At 39.3% G+C, this 17,729-nt stretch overlaps 1 protein-coding gene across 2 annotated transcripts; it reads right to left on the minus strand.

The window, feature by feature from the left end:
- Positions 1–3,517: 3,517 nt before the first annotated feature.
- AQP4 (aquaporin 4) lies at positions 3,518–17,277 on the minus strand. 2 transcript variants are annotated; one of them, XM_003830269.6, is made up of 5 exons: positions 17,132–17,277; positions 13,659–14,073; positions 12,605–12,769; positions 12,246–12,326; positions 3,518–7,964 (listed from the first exon to the last, which is right to left on the minus strand). In XM_003830269.6, the coding sequence occupies exons 1-5, from the start codon at positions 17,161–17,163 to the stop codon at positions 7,686–7,688; spliced, it is 972 nt and encodes a 323-aa protein (XP_003830317.1). In that variant the 5' UTR covers positions 17,164–17,277; the 3' UTR covers positions 3,518–7,685. The 2 variants fall into 2 exon arrangements, with proteins under 2 accessions (XP_003830317.1, XP_034799644.1); XM_034943753.4 differs by lacking the exon at positions 17,132–17,277 and adding an exon at positions 14,439–14,572.
- Positions 17,278–17,729: the final 452 nt, after the last annotated feature.

Genomic DNA, 17,729 nt, shown 5'->3' on the forward strand with positions numbered 1-17,729 from the left:
TACACCATGAAATACTATGCAGCCATAAAAAATGATGAGTTCATGTCCTTTGTAGGGACGTGGATGAAGCTGGAAACCATCATTCTCAGCAAACTATCGCAAGGACAAAAAAACCAAACACCACATGTTCTCACTCATAGGTGGGAATTGAACAATGAGAACACTTGGACACAGGAAGGGGAACATCACACCCCGGGGCCTGTTGTGGGGTAGGGAGAGGGAGGAGGGATAGCATTAGGAGATATACCTAATGTAAACGACGAGTTAATGGGTGCAGCACACCAACATAGCACATGTATACATATGTAACAAACCTGCACGTTGTGCACATGTACTCTAAAACTTAAAGTATAATAATAAAAAAAAGACTAACAAGGAAATTTGGGCTAAAAAGTGGAAGGTATATTGTATAAGAGGTTTCTGTCACCCCCCCTGCTCATTAAATAAAGAGTTTAATTGGCCATTCAAAGTCCCTTTCAAAAATACTTTGTAAGTTTAGCCGATTTATCTTCATGGCATTTGCACTTGAGTGTTTAAATCTTCCTTCAGAGGTGGTCAAAATGATTATTATAGATTAAGTCGGGAACTACTGAAGAGTTCCAATGCACTGCAATCTCTGTTGGATATGAAAAAGTCAAAGGCTTGGAAAAAGCAGATAATGAAAGCTGGAACTAGTGGAACCCCAAAGCACCACAGGTAAGAGACAACACAGGCAGTGGCTAAGAGCAGAGATCTACAGAAAGACTGTCTGGGTTCAAATCCTACTTCTATGGCTTAGTAGCTGTGTGTCTTTGAACAAGTTACTTGCTATCCTTAGACTGCAGTCTTCCTGTCTTCCTTCCTTCCTTCTTTCCTTCCTTCCTTGCTTCCTTCCTTCCTTCCTTTCTTCCTTCCTTTCTTTCCTTCTCTCTCTGCCTCTCTCTCTCTCTTTCTGTTTTTTTTTTTAATTTTTTTTTTCTCACTCTGTCGCCCAGGCTGGAGTGCACTGGCACCATCTCTGCTCACTGCAGCCTCCGGCACCCGGGTTCAAGTGATTCTCCCCTCTCAGCCTCCCTAGTAGCTGAGATTACAGGTGTGCGCCACTACACCCAGCTAATTTTTGTATTTTTTGTAGAGATAAGGTTTCACCATGTTGGTCAGCCTGGTCTTGGACTCCTGACCTCAGGTAATCCACCTACCTCGGCCTCCCAAAGTGCTGGGATTACAGGCATGAGCCACCGTACCTGGCCTAGCTGCAGTTTCTTTACCTGAAAAATGGGAATAGTAGCAGGACCTACCTCATAAGGCTTCTATGAGGAATAAGTAAACTTATGTAAAGCTTGAGTAAGTGCACAAAAATACAAAGCTAATGTTACTATTATTCATATTGAAATGTGGAAGATCTTCTCACTAACTTTGCAGTTATCCTCAACTCTCTTTTCTAAACTAAATGAAAAACATTTCAAATAGTGGGATTTATAATATTTTCCTAAGGATAAAACAACCAAAAATTTCCTAAATTATCCAAAGTATCCCAAATTAAACCCATTGTAGCAGTTAACGCTATTCTCTTATTTGAGACCTTTCGTAAGGTCTGCAGTACTTAGTCTAGCCCTGTAGTACTTACTTTATTGCCCTTTGGTGTCGTTGACATGAGGTGTTCCCATAGTATAGCTAGAACATGTTTTTATTTTTTGCCACTTAAAGGAAACATGGCTAATGGGAAATGAAGCTGATAGATGAATGGGAGAACTTTGTGTGATTCAGGGGAACTGTGTGGTGATTGGGATTAATTGGGATCTGTATTCCAGTTTTTGCTTTACCTTTAAATGTAATTTTGGGTAATTTACTTAATTTCCTTGACACTTGATTTCCTCATCTTTGGAAACGGGAATGATAATATTGCTTGCCCCACAATGAGCTTTGAATATTAATTAATTGAGAATAATATTTATAAATTCAAAATTCCCATATATATGCTCACAATTGATAATTATTCTAATGCATTCATTTCTCCTCTTCCCTTGATACCCTTGGCTGATGCTTTCATAATTCTATAACTCTTCTATGAAAAGTAGTCCTGGAAAAGATAGAAGGAATACAGGCTATGATTTTCATTTGCTCATAGATTAGTTTAGTATCTCCAGATTAGAGTGTTTCTGTCATCCACCTATCCATCCGTCCATCATTTATCATCCATCTATCCACCTATCCATGATCCATCCATCCATCCCTCCATCATCCATCCATCCATCTTGCATTTATTGAGCATCAGCCATGTGGTATGCCAAAAGGTTACAAACATCATAATCATTTCCCAGAGATTTCTGAACATGTGGAAATTGAAGAACTCAACTCAGCTTTTTAGAGTTCTTAATGTTGCCTTAAACCCAGAGATTGAAGAAGTGGAAAAACGAAAAAATAGTAAGAATTAATTCAGGTGACATTGTTTTGGACATTTTCCAAATGGGATAATTATCCAAAAGCAAGCCGATATTTATATCTGTGGGTTTCTATGCTTGTTAAAATACTTTCTTTTTGCTGAAGTACTCATTGAGCTAAATTTCCTCTAACATCTGGCTATTGTATAAATATAGCAATGAAAACATGTCTAGTTGCCTACACATTAGGCATAAATTTTAGAAATCCAATTAGTGTTTTATTCTTTGTGTGCATTTAGCATTTTCTTTAGTGTTGAGCTAATTTTGGGCTTCTACCTGAAACTATAAGAATTCAAATATTTAGCACACATCTATGCAGCAAAATCCAACTAGATTGAACATTTCCTAATGATTGTAAGATATTAATTAATTTCTTTCTTTATCCATGCAACAAGCAGTTATTGAGTGAAAAGTCAAGCCTCGTCTCAGTGTCAACGGCTGGAGGTGGGAGTGGGAAGGTACAGAATAAATAAGACACAATAAGGAGTTTAGAATCTAGTGGAGGAGATAGACACCTACACCAATGATTTCACTACAGTGTGACCAATGCTATAAGTGAGGTACTTATCCACCTGGCTCCTAAGGCATCACTCACCACTCATCTGATGGGTTGCACACTACATACATGATTGTCGTTAGTCTTCCACTGAGAGTGTATAACCTCTCAAAATTGAGAAGCCCCTCAAACCAAGAACCCAGGGAGTTAAACCAGTACTCATTGAGCCTACATTATCCATCTGGGTAGGCGGAATCTGCCAAATGGCCTGAGGATGGATCATTTATTTAGCAATACCAGTCGCAGTTGTTTGTGTCTTCACTTTTAGATTCACCATAATGATAGCTGATAACCAATGGTTTATTTTGCATAGATGCGGACATTTTGAATTAAGCCTGTACAAACACAATTTTCACTATCTGTATCAGGGCATCCCACGGTGTATACTCTGCAGGCTTTCAAAAAATGCATTTGATTTCATGGGCTTACCACCATTTCCTTTGGTGTTGATTATACTCAAATATCTAAACCACCTGATCATTCTAAAGGATGAACTTAAGATCTAACTACAAATGAATTTTTAACTTCATCAAACATAATGTTTACCTTTTAAAACATCCAAATGTTTATTTTCACAAGCTTAGTAGAACAAGATGCAACATAATTCAAGAAAATCAACCACAATGCTAATCCTTTAATATATTATTCCAAATATTAGACATTACAGTTTAAATCTTTTTAACATTAGCTCTAATGTTGGAATAACATTTAAGTTAATAAATAACTGTGAATATAACCATATGTTCAGTCTATTCTCCCCAGTATCCTAAATGACAATTTTATTGTGATTTGGGTCATAAAAGTGATAAATAATTGTTTATATGTTTTCATAAATTGCATGTTTATTTAATTAATCCTGAAGAGAACCTAGAAATACATTCCAATGGGTTACATAAATTAGACGTATTTTTTAGCTCTTCGATTTTTTTTAAACATGAGTGAGTCACACTGTAACTGCTCTTAAATTTAGTGTTCATTGCACATAACATTTTTTGAAATGTATTTTCACAGGCTATAGGTAGTCATTTGCAAAAATGGCCACAATTTTTGATCCTTGAATTAAATGTCTTTCATTTATTTCAGAGAATTATGAGTTTCAAAAGCTACTGCTCTTATGGGGCAATCTGTAGAGTACTAAACTCACAAAATTTGTGGTAACAAAAGAGAGTTTTGTTACATTACACTTTCCAAATAGTAACCACATCTTCCTACTAATTTTCATGTTAAAAACACATTAGGAAAGACAGAATTACTTTTAGGTATAAAATGTTCTGAATTTGCAAATTCTATAGTGCTTATGAGAATTTATATTGGCTTTTATATTGTTTGATAAGGTTGTCTGTGCCCCTCAGACTTCCATCTCCAGTTGCCACAAAGGCAAATTCTCTTTGAAATGTTCGTAACATGTGAGGTTGGTGTCAACATGCTGCAATCAGAGGCCTTCTAGGATTCATCTTACCATTTGAATTTACTGCTCTAGTTTGGAATTTTCCTGTCATTATCGAGTTTAAACCAATACATGTGTTGTCTGGTTTCATGGTCTGAGAACAGTATTCTGTGCTCTTTGGAATCAGATCTCTGATAAATCATATAGCTCAATTTCATCACATATGTTTTCCAAAGATTTCTAATCTCCTTGTAAAATCTTCAATACTGAGCAGCAGCTCTAGCTAGCACCTATGAGCTGCATTAGGAAAAGGCTCAGATAATAAAAAGATAGTATAAGGGTTTAGGAAAAGCATCAATGGAAGAAATAAAGTGTAGGAATCCTAAATTTAGGCAACTACTTAGGTCCAGAAAATATTTCCTTCCAGTACAAAAGGTTAAGGCTCTTTGAAGAAAATGTTATCTTCAACAATGGAAACATACATTCAAATTCTGGTCCCCAAGTTTTTAAGAAAGCCTGAAAGCTTAAAATAAGACTCTTTCCCTTTTGTACACTTTTGACAAACTATGTGCGTTTTCAGTGTAGGGACCACCTTTCAATTTTAGGGTACTTGTACTCTTCCTTAGGGAAGAGACAGTTGGCATTGTTTCATGGCTGGGTATAATTCATTTATGTCTTCCCAGTTTTTCCTCTCTGATCTCTTCTCTGTGTATCTGTCAGCAGTGGTCTCCTGGGAGCAGCACTATGCACTTCATTAATAAGAAGGGATTAAAGAAAAAAGCCCCAGTCTCCTAATACACTTGGATAATTTGGTGCCATCCACAAGGCGATAGACCCCTGCTGCATAGATGTCATTAGAAAGGTACAATTTCATTACTTTTTACTGACAGAGCCTTGAGTGAAATACAAAATATGTTGTCTCATATGTAGGGGCAAAAAAGTGCTAAAGCTTTCATTCGTTTCATGCCCCTAAAAATAGTAGAATGCAAAAAATATATTTTATGGTTTTCACATGTATATTGCCTTCCTTTGGTAGTCCTTGAAATCATACTTCCTATTAAATATTGAGCAAAATAAAGATTAAAAGAAAATTATTTATATTCTTAAATCTCAAATGAGATTTATATATTTTTATTAATTAACACACTTGTTTTGAATACATACTATGTGCCAGGCTCTCTGCTAGCTACTAGAAAACAAATTACAAAAACACCATTCACTTTTCTTTAACCGTAACTTATTGAATGCTATAATTGGAAGTGAGTGTAAAAGTGAGTGTATATGAAATAAACCATATGGCAGAATAAAAATGATTATAAGCCAGTATATTGTAAGTGTATTCAAAAAATCTGCTTAACACTTCCTTGTTAACCGAACTTATTTTTAAACTGACATGTTTGCTGACGGTTGATATTACCTTTTGAACTGAACCACCCTGATTTTAAGCCTCTAAGTGGTATATTGTGCAAACATTTGAAATGACGGTGCAAACCATCTTTGGGAGATTTGTACCCTAGTTTCTACAGGTGCCGTTCCAGCCAGGAAGTAACTAGGTGTCACTGGCGCAGTGTGTGGTGTGGCCACGCCCCCTGAGAAAGGGGCCTGGGATTTAGGCACCTGCGGTATGCCAATGGCACTCCCAGGCATAACACGTGTGTGACGACTCTCTGGGAATCTCACACATCACTCTTTCCTAGCACCGAAGCGAATCAGGTTTAATAGTGGTCCATTATCTCACTGCCACAGACACACAACTGCCATTAATGCTAAAAAGTGACACAGAGTTGGAACCATGCTTGAGAGAAGACAGCCCTTGATCATCAGTTATTTACAAGTCACTCCTTGCAGTGATAGGTTTCTGCTTTACTTCTAATAGGTTTTGTTTAGTGAAATTGACATTTGCACTTCTTTGTCTAAGTTAACGGCTAGACTAGACAGTTAAGATGACAGAAACTGGGGTTTCTGGAGAACATTCTAGTGACAAAAGGCAAAGCAGGACAGAAAAACCAATTATTTTGACAAGTAAGTGAGTCAGTAACAAAAATAGTTTAAAAATGTGTTGGGTTAGCTACAATATATCCAGAAATGAAAGATTGTTCGTCTAGTAAGCTTTGAATACAGAGTGATCTGATGTCCTCACCCTTTTATTCTGCAACCATGTTGTACCTTGTCTGTCATGCATTTTAATTCACTCAAATATCATTACACTTGCAGTAAAGATTATCAACAAATGTCACGAGAAGTGAGAGAGCAGAGATTGGGACAGGGCCTTTACACCTTCTAGAGTGAACACAGCTTAATAATCAACAAAAAGCCAGGACTCAACTAGCTAAGTTCTTGTTATCAAAAATATGTCTCAGCTAATGTTTAAATATAGATAACCAAAGTTACAAACAAAATCCCCAGTTTTGCCAATAAATTTTTAAAAAATAAGCAAAGTGGTAAAGGGGTTAAAAGCTTAGATCGTAAAACTGGTGTGGTGCATTTGAGGGTGTGCACTGAAAACAGATCAACCATTTGATACCCGAATACAGATCTCCTTTTTGTTTGTGATTTTTGTATGATGATAACTTTGCCTCTGCCTCTACAAGATTTTACGAGTCTGCTTGTCTTGAATCTCAATAGGTGCCCTTATGATTTGGGAAGGATTTCTGAATATTCTTTTCAAATTTCTGGGCTTTAGTCCCACATTACCTTGGGCATTGAGGAGGAAGAAATACCATGAAATGAAGTTAGAATTGAAACTTGGGTATTTGTGATATAAATGGAAGGAAGTAACTGATGAGCAGTGACGCTTGCTAATGCTCTTTTGCCGAGGTAGTCTATGCATAAGGGATTGCTCATAAAAGAACTTGTTATATTTTCTCTCTTGAATGTGCATGACTGTGACATACTGTATTTTGCCATTGTTAAACTCAGTTTAATAGAATAAATATTCAAATAAGAATTGACTATACCAATATCCCAGTAGAGAAGGAATAAGCTGATAGACGTGTCTTTGAGTTCTGTCAGGCAAGACTTAACCAAATCTTGACACACAGTTAAAATTGGTTGTTAATGAAAGGTAACTAGATAAAATAGGTATATATTTGCTTAAGAACATTTTAAAAATATTTCTTTTTTTAGATTTGGAATTCACAATAGGTTTCTTCCTTTCCTCCTTTGTAAATTATGAAATATTTATTGTTTAGACTGAGTAATATGACATGAAACAACAAACCAGCACATTTCTAATTTATAACAAATCTGTTTCCTTAATGGGTGGAAGGAAATCTGAGGACAGTTCTAAGGAGTCTTGTCTGCTTTCAGTGCGATCTTCTAGTCATACTGAAGACAATACCTCTCCAGATTGGTCTTTCCCCTTCTTCTCCTCTCCCCGGTCAATGTCAATCACATGCACCACTCCAGGTTTTAGAATCAGGTCATCCGTCTCTACCTGACTCCTGTTGTCCTCCACCTCCATGTAGCTTCCTTTTGTTTGCTGGGCAGCTTTGCTGAAGGCTTCTTTAAAACGACGTTTGAATTCAACATCTGGACAGAAGACATACTCATAAAGGCCACCAGCGAGGACAGCTCCTATGATGGGCCCAACCCAATATATCTAAGGAAAAGATGGAAGAGGATAGAGTGTAAGTAGAGAAAAGCTATTCCATTGAGCAGCTCATGAATGCAGAATCTAGCTGGGTTAAATTAAGAGTGTATTTGTGTCATGCATCGAAAAGAGGGGAATTGGAGAGGAAATAAGAAAACACACCAAAGCCCCATCAGAGATCCATAAATTATTAAACTGCATTTGAACAGAAAACAAAAAGAACTGTTTCATCTCCTATCCTCTTTTCATTAATTATGTTCTTTCCATCTTATGATAATTGTTAATGTAAAGATAGATCCTCTTTGGTGGTACTACAAATTAAGCGCACTAAGAATTCTTTAACTAAAATAAAAAAAAAATTTCTGGAGAGTCCTTCTCTTATTTTCTCAATATTGCCATTTTACACTGGTTTCCTGCACAATCATGATCATAACACAGTTTTTATCTTTTGGGGATTCCATTATTCAGGTAAGCATGATCAAAACCAACCCAGCTCCACCACTTAGCAGAGTTATGAGTGCTTGTATCAGTTACTTAACTTTCCAAGTCTTAATTTCCTCATCTGTAAAGTGGGGATTATAATAATACAAACCTCACGGGGTAAAAGGATTAAATGCAATAATACTTGTAAAGTACTTAATAGTTTTTAGCTCGTAGTAATCTGCTCCATTCCAGGCTTCCAAAATTTGGTGATTTGATTTAAATGAAAACCTCGTGTTCATTACTGTGCAGACAGCTTTCATCTATGCGGTTCTCACGATGGCTTGGTGAAAAAATATGAGTTTATTGCTAGTTGAGAAGTAGCAATTCCATAGGATTTCAATAAATGGAAATTATTATTATTATTATTATTATTATTATTATTAATTTTGAGACGGAGTCTTGCTCTGTCACCTAGGCTGGAGTGCAGTGGGTGATCTCCACTCACTGCAAGCTCTGCCTCCCGGGTTCACGCCATTCTCCTGCCTCAGCCTCCTGAGTAGCTGGGACTACAGGTGCCCGCCACCACGCCTGGCTAATTTTTTGTATTTTTAGTAGAGATGGGGTTTCACTGTGTTAGCCAGGATGGTCTCAATCTCCTGACCTCGTGATCCACCTGCCTCAGCCTCCCAAAGTGCTGGGATTACAGGTGTGAGCCACCGTGCCCAGCCGGAAATTATTATTACATATTAGCTATGCACCTAGAATAAAGTTTTGAGTTTGAATGAAGTGCAGACATTTGCTTTAGAGCACATGTGTGCTGTAGAATATTAGACATTTATTTAACAGACACACTTGGGCAACAGAAACCCTGCTTGTTGAGCACTGTCCCCGGACCAGCCGTACTTGGCACTTTTCTTGTATAATCTCATTTAATTCTAACAATAACCAATGAGATAAATATTATTATTCTTCCCATTTTATGAAAAGAAGAGTGACACTCTGAGAGGGTAATAAGCTTGCTTAAGATTTTGTGCTTATCAAACGGTTGAGCTGAGATTTCAGACCTGTCTGACTTCAAACCTCTCATTTGAGGCTGGGCACAGTGGCTCACACCTGTAATCCCAGCACTTTAGGAGGCCAAAGTGGGTGGATTGCTTGAGCCCAGGAGTTTGATTCAGCCTGAGCAACATTGTGAAACCCTGTCTCTACAAAATACAAAAAAAATTAGCTGGGCTTGGTGGTGTGCACCTGTAGTCCCAGCTACTTGGGAGGCTGAGATAGGAGGATCACTTGAGCCCAGGGAGGTTGCGGCTGCAGTGAGCCATGATCGTGACACTGTACTCCAGCCTGGGCAACAGAGTAAGACCCTGTCTCAAAAAAAAGAAAAAACAACAAACAAACAAAATGAAAACCTCTGTTTTGAAACACTGTTCCAAACACTGTAGTATACTGTTTTCCACTGTACTACACACTCATTTGAAAAAAAACATGATGGATGCTTTTTGTTTAAAACACCCTCTGCAAATTAATCTCAGTTTGCATCCTCATTGTAAGATTTAAATACAATTCAAAATTTAAGCTGAGGCTGAAGACATAACATTTACGGGGAAACTGTTGCTAGTGTGGCTGGAAGAATCAAGTTCCTCTCTTGAACATGAAAAAACCCATATGAGCCTTTATCTTCTCTATGCCCTTTTAAAGGAGAAATGAGAGCCCTCCTCTAAATGTCTTTGCTCTTTGTTAGTAAGGTCTCATTAGACATGTACTATTCCACAGGCTACAAATCCCACAAGGGAGACTAGAACAGCAAAATAATTACTACCCTTTCCAAAACATCTGTGAATAAGATACCCAGCTGCATGTTCTCAAAAATAAACAAATCTCAGTGTCAAGTTGCTATTTCAAAATGAAGTCATATGTACTTTAAAGAATCTTTATTGCTAAAAATCTAGAAAATGTGTAAAAAGTATAAAGAAAACTAAAATAATATCATTACACTATACAAAAAACCCAATTAATATTTTAATGTTATTCCTAATCTTTCTACCTACAAATATACTTTAAATTAGTTCTAAATTTCATACAACCATTGCTATTTTTAGTAGAATTAAGATTGGTATAATATAACATGGGGCAACTTTTAGTTTAATCAACAAGCTAAGAATGTTCCTACTATTTAAATCTTAACGAGTTTACTGCAACTGACAAGTAATTAATAAAATATATTTTTCATCTACATTTTCAAGTGCTTATAAATTTAACTAAAAGTTGTTAATGACAAAATAGTTTCAATTTAATATGTTGAACTGAAAGTTGTATTTTCATTATAAGATCAGGGCTGGGCACTGTGGCTCACGCCTGTAATCCCAGCACTTTGGGAGGCTGAGGCAGGTGGATCACCTAAGGTCAGGAGTTCGAGACTAGCCTGGCCAACATGGTGAAACCCTGTCTCTATGAAAAAATACAAAAATTAGCTGAGTGTGGTGGCATGCACCTGTAATCCCAGCTACTCGGGAGGCTGAGGTTGAAGAATCTCTTCAACCCAGGAGAAGGAGGTTGCAGCAAGCCGAGATCATGCCACTGCACTCCAGCCTGGGCAACAGAGCAAGACTCCATCTCAAAAAGAAGAAAACAAAATCATATACTACTCACTAAAAATTTCCATTTCTGTTAATGTAACAGTTTTTGAGACATAAATGGAGGTATCAGTGACAAAATGACTAATCTCATGGATGGCATTTTTGGCTAAGTCTTGGTTTGAACGCTGACTCTTATTCTGTTATTTAATGCTGTAGATTACTTTTAAAGATTTGGTATACTTTTCTTAGAAGTGAATGCACATAGCAGCGGTGCATTTTCTTGTCATTTGCAGTGTACACCATAGATGAATGGCTGTGACTAGGTTAGTAATCACTGTCTGAATAAACACAAGGGGCATATTCTGTTATATTCATGAATTTTTTAAAGTTGTAAGTGACATTTGCAATCTATAAATTATAATAAAAGCTAGCCCTCTTTGAAGCTGGCTTACAGGTCTCATATTTTTATTGGCTATTGTAAGTTAGCATGTTGGTGGCCTTCACAACTGCTGCATTACTTATTTAATTTTAAAGGATTTAAATTCCTTTGCTGTGAGAAACAACTGAAACAAAATTAATTATAATATTTTAAAATGGACAGTGCTATTCTCTGGAAGCACTGCCACTACATTAATAAATATTTATTTATAATAGTTTAGGTTTGAGACTGAAAAGTGAGCCTTTTCTGTGAGTCATTTATTTTTCCGGTTACAGTTATGGTGATAATAACATAAACCTTTGCACTATTTGTTCGACACCATCTGCAGTTCAAATACTTGCAACTTACATACTATTAATTGAGTTCATGCATTTGTAAACAAAAAAAGAGTAAATATCTTTGCTATGGGCAGCACTTTTAAGTATTTCATTCTTTCTTTTTTTTTTGCAATTTTTTTCCATTATAGCTGGGAAGACTTTACTTTCAATTATTTAAACACCATATTCACTACACCATGCTGACTTTAACTTGTTCCACATAGGCAACCTCTATATACAGTGTATTCTGCTGCAATCTGTTAGATACAGTGTCTAAAATAGTGCTTCAAAAAAGGAAAAGACTATTATTGGAGGCCTAGAACCTTCAGTAAGAGATGTTTTACATCTCTTATCTTTTTACAGCAGATCTGTGCTATTCTTTCCCTAGTCTTTATGAAAGATGTAATAAAGTGAGGGTCAAGGTTGGAGAAATGCAAGAGAAAGTAGTAAGCAAAATAATGAAAAATAAAAGAGCCCCACAGGTAATTGTCCTCAACTGTAGGAAGATGGGAACTATCAATATGAGGGTTACCCAATGGTTTTCCCAATTTCCCATGATAACTGCAGGTCCAAAGGATCGGGCGGGATTCATGCTGGCACCAGTATAATTGATCTATAGGAAACAAGAAAACAACTTCAGACATTGCTGAAACAGGGCTACTAGCAAGTATCATTCATTGCAATTTGCTGTCATTTGTCACTTAGAGGAACCTCAAGATGTTAGCAGCTATATCAACATTCTCATTGCGCAGTTGGAAAAATTATAACCTAAAATGGACAGTCATGGCTGGATACTAAAGAGCTACTGCTGTAAAACACAACATCTTCAGGCCAGCTAGAGTGAGGATAAATGAGGTGGGATTGATTATTTAAATGGACTTGGAAACTTACTGCAAATAAATGTCCAATTGCAACAGAAAATCCAATTGCTAAAGCTATTGAGCCAGTGACATCAGTCCGTTTGGAATCACAGCTGGCAAAGATAGTAAACACCAATTGAAATGTGATTATCAACTCAACCAGGAGACCATGACCAGCGGTAAGATTTCCATGAACCTAGAGAAAGAAAAATATTCCATCAGAATTGAAGCAAGAGTATTTTTGATGTCAATGTATTAATATCACTGTGAAAGGCACATTTTATCTGTGTAAAAAGTAAAGGTAAGTCTTCTACCCCACCTTCAAATGAGAATTTCCTTCTCTCACCCCCCAAAAAGAAGGAATAAATTTATATTCATTTTGGGTCATCACAGATGACTGTGATTACTCTTACAACGACCAAGCAGGAGTTTGTGCTGAATGTCCTTTTCTACAAAGGAAGCAAAATGTGCCACTGCAGCACTTAACTCGTAAAAGAATTTCTTGAGAGCCTTGTAATTTTATAAGGCAATGATTAAATCCATTAATTAGGTTTAAATTAATTAATATATATTTCAATTAAAATTTAAGCCATGTGCGTTTTTTTTTTTAATCAGCCCTGGTGCTGAGTTAACAATTGATACTCCTAATCAGCTAAGAACAAAACTAGGATCGGATGTCTATTTTTTTTAAGCATAACCCTTTATGTAGATCATTGTACATCTTATGAACATGACAAGAAAATAGTTTTTTTCTGCTAGTGAACAAATAACTGTAAGGAAAATGCATTAAGCTAAATATAAAGTCAATATAGTAATTGGAGTGGGAGAAGGGGAGGAAAAAACCAACACAATTTTCGGGCCACTTAGATTTTGTTATTTTTAAGGCACTCAAGAGCAAACAATGATTTCTTACAGATATACCTAAATACTGCCAGAATCAGTTTTCACACTATTAAGAATCATCAAAAATTCCCTAGGAGTAAATTAGCTATTTTAGGGATGTGCCTCATGCCACCAAGGCATTATTTAGCAAAGAGTTTGCAAGAAGCTTGGAGTCCTAGTTTGAAAATAGCTAAAGATGCTACCATGGTGACTCCCAGGCCTCCCACCACACTGGGAGGTGTGACCAGATAGAGGATTCCTGCTCCAATGATGGCCCCCAGGCACTGGGCTGCGATGTAGAAGACAGACTTGGCGATGCTGATCTTCCTGGTGCACACCATGGCCACAGTCACTGCAGGGTTGATGTGGCCACCGCTGATATGGCCAAAGCACTGCACCATGGTTGCAATGCTGAGTCCAAAGCAAAGGGAGATGAGAACCATGTCGACCGGTAAAGGCTTTTCTGTTCCACCCCAGTTGATGGTGGATCCCAGGCTGAGGAGAACAAAAATAAGCATGGCCAGAAATTCCGCTGTGACTGCTTTCCAGAAAGCTTGAGTCCAGACCCCTTTGAAAGCCACCATGATGTTCTCTCTGGTACACAAAGGTCCACACTTACTGAAAAGAGAAACAAATCAGCATCAGAAGCCACTACACCCAGGTTTATGAATTTAGGTGAAGGGAACAAGGCCTGCCATCTTCGGGTACTGTGGGCAGGGGCTGCCAAGCGTGATTTGCACACCAAGAAAGAATGCTTCTGCTAAAGCTCCTTCATGAATAGTCAAGAGACTGTTATTCTAGTCTCCTTTCATTTAATATTCAAAGATCATCCAGTTTCACGGAAAATTATCCAAACTGTCCCTAGAAAGGAAAAATGTCTAAATCAAATTCCTTAAAATATTAAGAATAAAATATATTTACCTTGTACTTAATTCCCTTAGAGCAAGTTTTTAAGTTTCGAGTACATTTTATATGCTACTTACATTTCGAATATAAAGCATTAAAACAAGGTGTGCGTGGGGAGGGGGGGGGTCGTCTTTTCTAGCTTTGCATTTGATTGCTTTGAAATGGCATTCTGAAAATCTCCGCCTCCCCCCAGACTCTGCATTAGGGGGAAGCCTTCTAGGAAACCAGGGTGCTGAAGGCTGTCTTTTGAGAAAGTGAACTCATTGAGGGGAGAGGAGCTTCTGGTGACTAGCAAGGGCGATGGGAACAGGCAGGGCCTCAGCTGGGGCAGCGACTCTCCCTCCCTCTCCTTTGCGCCAGGAGCGAGCAGGCTGCCAGCGGGAGGAGTCCGGGAGCTGAGCCTGCCCAAGGGACACGCGCACCGCCCAGATCTGGGAGCGCGGCACGGGGACGTGTAAACCTCCGTCCCCAGGGAGCCTGGAGCGCCTCTCAGAGGGCGGAGCAGCGGCCATTCCCGGCCCGTGGCAGGCTCCCAGGCGGCGGCCAGGTGCACACACAGAAGCGGCCCCGCGAGCCCGCCCGCCTGCCCCCCGGCCCGGTGCATCCTGGCCGCTGGAGGTGGGGAGAGATGGATGTGGGGGATGCTTTTAGGGGAGGAAGGACAGCCTCTCCTCGTGCCCGACCCTCTCTCACCCCTTGACCCTGACCGTACAATGCCGATAAACCTGCCAAAGGGAGCCTGGAGGCTGGGGTGTGCCAGCAATGCCCCGGTACCTTTCCTGCCTTCAGGGTGCAGAGCTCGGGAAGTCAGGAAAAGGGGGTGTGGTTAGGGAAACTGTGGGCCCCTGAGCAGAAGGCTCTATGGAAAACGGCTTTTCTCTAAGGTCTTTTTGATGGCTTTCTGTTACATGGGCCTATAGGACAGTGTGTCTCACCTTGCGGAGCTTCTCTGGGGAGGGTGGTGGGCAGGGAGTCTGGGAGAGGGAGGACGCCTTCTCCTCCCGTCTATATCCCTCTTGCTGTCATTAGATCTTTGGAGCAGAGAAGGGGTGGTTTGACGATATTGATGCCAACTGCTCATTCTGGCAGGAAATGGCTAGGATTCCCCTTTTGGGGGGGCAATTACCCCAGTTACCCTATCATCTAAGACTTTTGCCCTTGTCCTTTGCCTGTGATAGTCATGAGAGCCAAGAAGTATGGAGAGTATTTACCAGAGAATCTAATTGCAGAGGACCACGTAAGGGGTTAGGCAAGAAAGCCAAGTACTTTAAGAGATTAGTATTATTGTGGCTTTCCCTTTGACAAATTGCGGGGCCCTCATTTCCCCACGTCACTGAATGTTCCCGGGAACCTGCTTTCTGCATGGGTAGTGAGGAAATGCAGTGCCAAAAAGGGTGAGGGGAATTTCCAGCTCAGCCTAGCCCTTAGTTTGCTATGGGGCTTTGCTTTAGAGGTGGAGAGAGAAAAACCCTTTCTTGCCCAGGCCCGGGTGGCAGGATAAAGGAAGAGCTGGCTCCACAGGGGGGTGGCCAGCCACATCCCACGCATCCCCTGCCCCAGTGAAGCGAATCTCAGAAGTATGAAAAACCCCAGGTGGGATGACAACGACATCATACTCTCTAGAGGAAAAGAATGTAAAGAGACAAAAACGATGGTTGCAATGGGGCAGGGAGGGCACCCTGGAGGAGACACTAAAAATATTCCCAAAGACGGTAAACTCAGAAAAGTCACATATTGAAGAAGTTAGGAGAGTCACTTCTGAACTCACCGGCAGCCCAGGGCTGTAGCTGGGATGGCAAAGGGGGAAAAATGCGATCATAGGTGCTGTCGTTTGTGGTCAGGGTTAGTGGGGAGAAGGAGGAGGACAAAACAGTAGGCTAAGGAAGCTAGGTGGGCAGGAAACGTCCTTTTCAGCCCCGCAGGAGACACCAGGAGAGGTGGGACCCAGAAAAGGCCAGCCCCCCTGCTCACCCCCTTCACCTCTCACTTCTGCCATTTCCGGAGTTCTCTCCCTGCTTGGTCTGTCATGCACCTGTTTACCTCTCCAGAGGTAGTTGCTCTTTCAGCTTCAAATTTTCATCAACCAGAGAAATTTAAAACAGTGCAAAACACCAAAAAAAACCATAAACATACTCTTTAAGAATGTTTTTAGCTTTTTTTTTTTTAAATCCACAAAAATCTGATCTTCTTCCAAGGCAGATGGACCAGCCTCAGTTGGCTGTGAGCCGTGAAGTTTGCTGGCAGCATATACATATCTCTGGCCTTATGAGGGCTCACCCTAGCGTCACCCATAGCACCCTGTTTTTATTGTCAGTGTTCCCTTATATGTTCACAGTCACTGGAAATGATCAACACAATTAGATTTGCTTCTTTTGCCCCAGAACAAAGGGGGTTTGTTGATGTACTGAATCGGACACATTACTTTCTAGCTGAACACTCAGCTTCATCCACTCCAGGACAGCTGAGCATCTGGGTGAGTAATTTTTCCGAAGAAATGTACTATAGCTAGATTCACCTCCATAGGGTAATTTTCCTGGGCTTTTGCAGATCTGAAACATATGGAGGATTTGGCTAAAAAGCATCCCTTTTCTTCTACCTTCTCTATGCCTCTCTTCTGAAAATGCCCAGTACTCAGATCTAAAAGAACCACCCACCTGCCCTATAGCTGCCTTCCAGATTCTGCCTAAGAAGGCACAAATATCTATAATAAAAGAGACAGTTTCATCTTTTGGCCCTAAGCATTGTTCCCTTAAGGCAAAGAAGGACTTACCCCCACCGCCTTGCTGTGGGTCTGTCACTCATGCCTTCCCCAGCCAGAGTGCAGCTCTCATTGCCTGCCCCGCAGCTCCCTGTGTGCTGGGAGTCAGATTACGGCCACTTGTCTGATTGGGTTTTTGGAGTGTTAGGGGTGGAAAGATTCTGCACCATGTGGCAATCGCTAAGTTATATTTGAACTTGAAGTAGCTTTTCTGTACCTGATCACTGTAGACACAGGGCATTTCAGGAATGCAAAAACATTTACTTATGTTTTTTTTTTGAGACAGTAATTTTTGAAAATGAGGATTTCCTTAAATCTTTATTTGAATTCTTCCTACCATGAAGAATTGTTCAGAATTTGTCTTGTTTGGTTATATGTTGTAGTTGAAATTGGGCAATAATTAGAAAATGAATTTGTATAATCCAGCAGTTAAGATGAATTTAGATAGAGACTTCAGTGCATTAGTTTTTAGCCAATGAATTCTGTTTGAAGTTTTTGATCTAAGAAGAAGCATTATAAGAACAATATATAACTGAAGCTCCATTTATAGCACAGGCAGCACTGATTTGGACAATAAAAATAAGGAAACATAGGAAATACAGGAAATAAG

This window comes from Pan paniscus, chromosome 17, assembly GCF_029289425.2.
Source record: "Pan paniscus chromosome 17, NHGRI_mPanPan1-v2.0_pri, whole genome shotgun sequence".
Classification (NCBI taxonomy): domain Eukaryota; kingdom Metazoa; phylum Chordata; class Mammalia; order Primates; family Hominidae; genus Pan; species Pan paniscus.

Coding starts and splice junctions, on each gene's coding strand:
- AQP4 (XM_003830269.6), bottom strand. CDS start 17,163: ATGAGTGACAGACCCACAGCAAGGCGGTGGGG. Junction 12,770..13,658: donor GAGGCCTGGGAGTCACCATG/GTAGCATCTTTA, acceptor TTCTTTCTCTAG/GTTCATGGAAATCTTACCGC. Junction 12,327..12,604: donor CAATTGGACATTTATTTGCA/GTAAGTTTCCAA, acceptor TGTTTCCTATAG/ATCAATTATACTGGTGCCAG.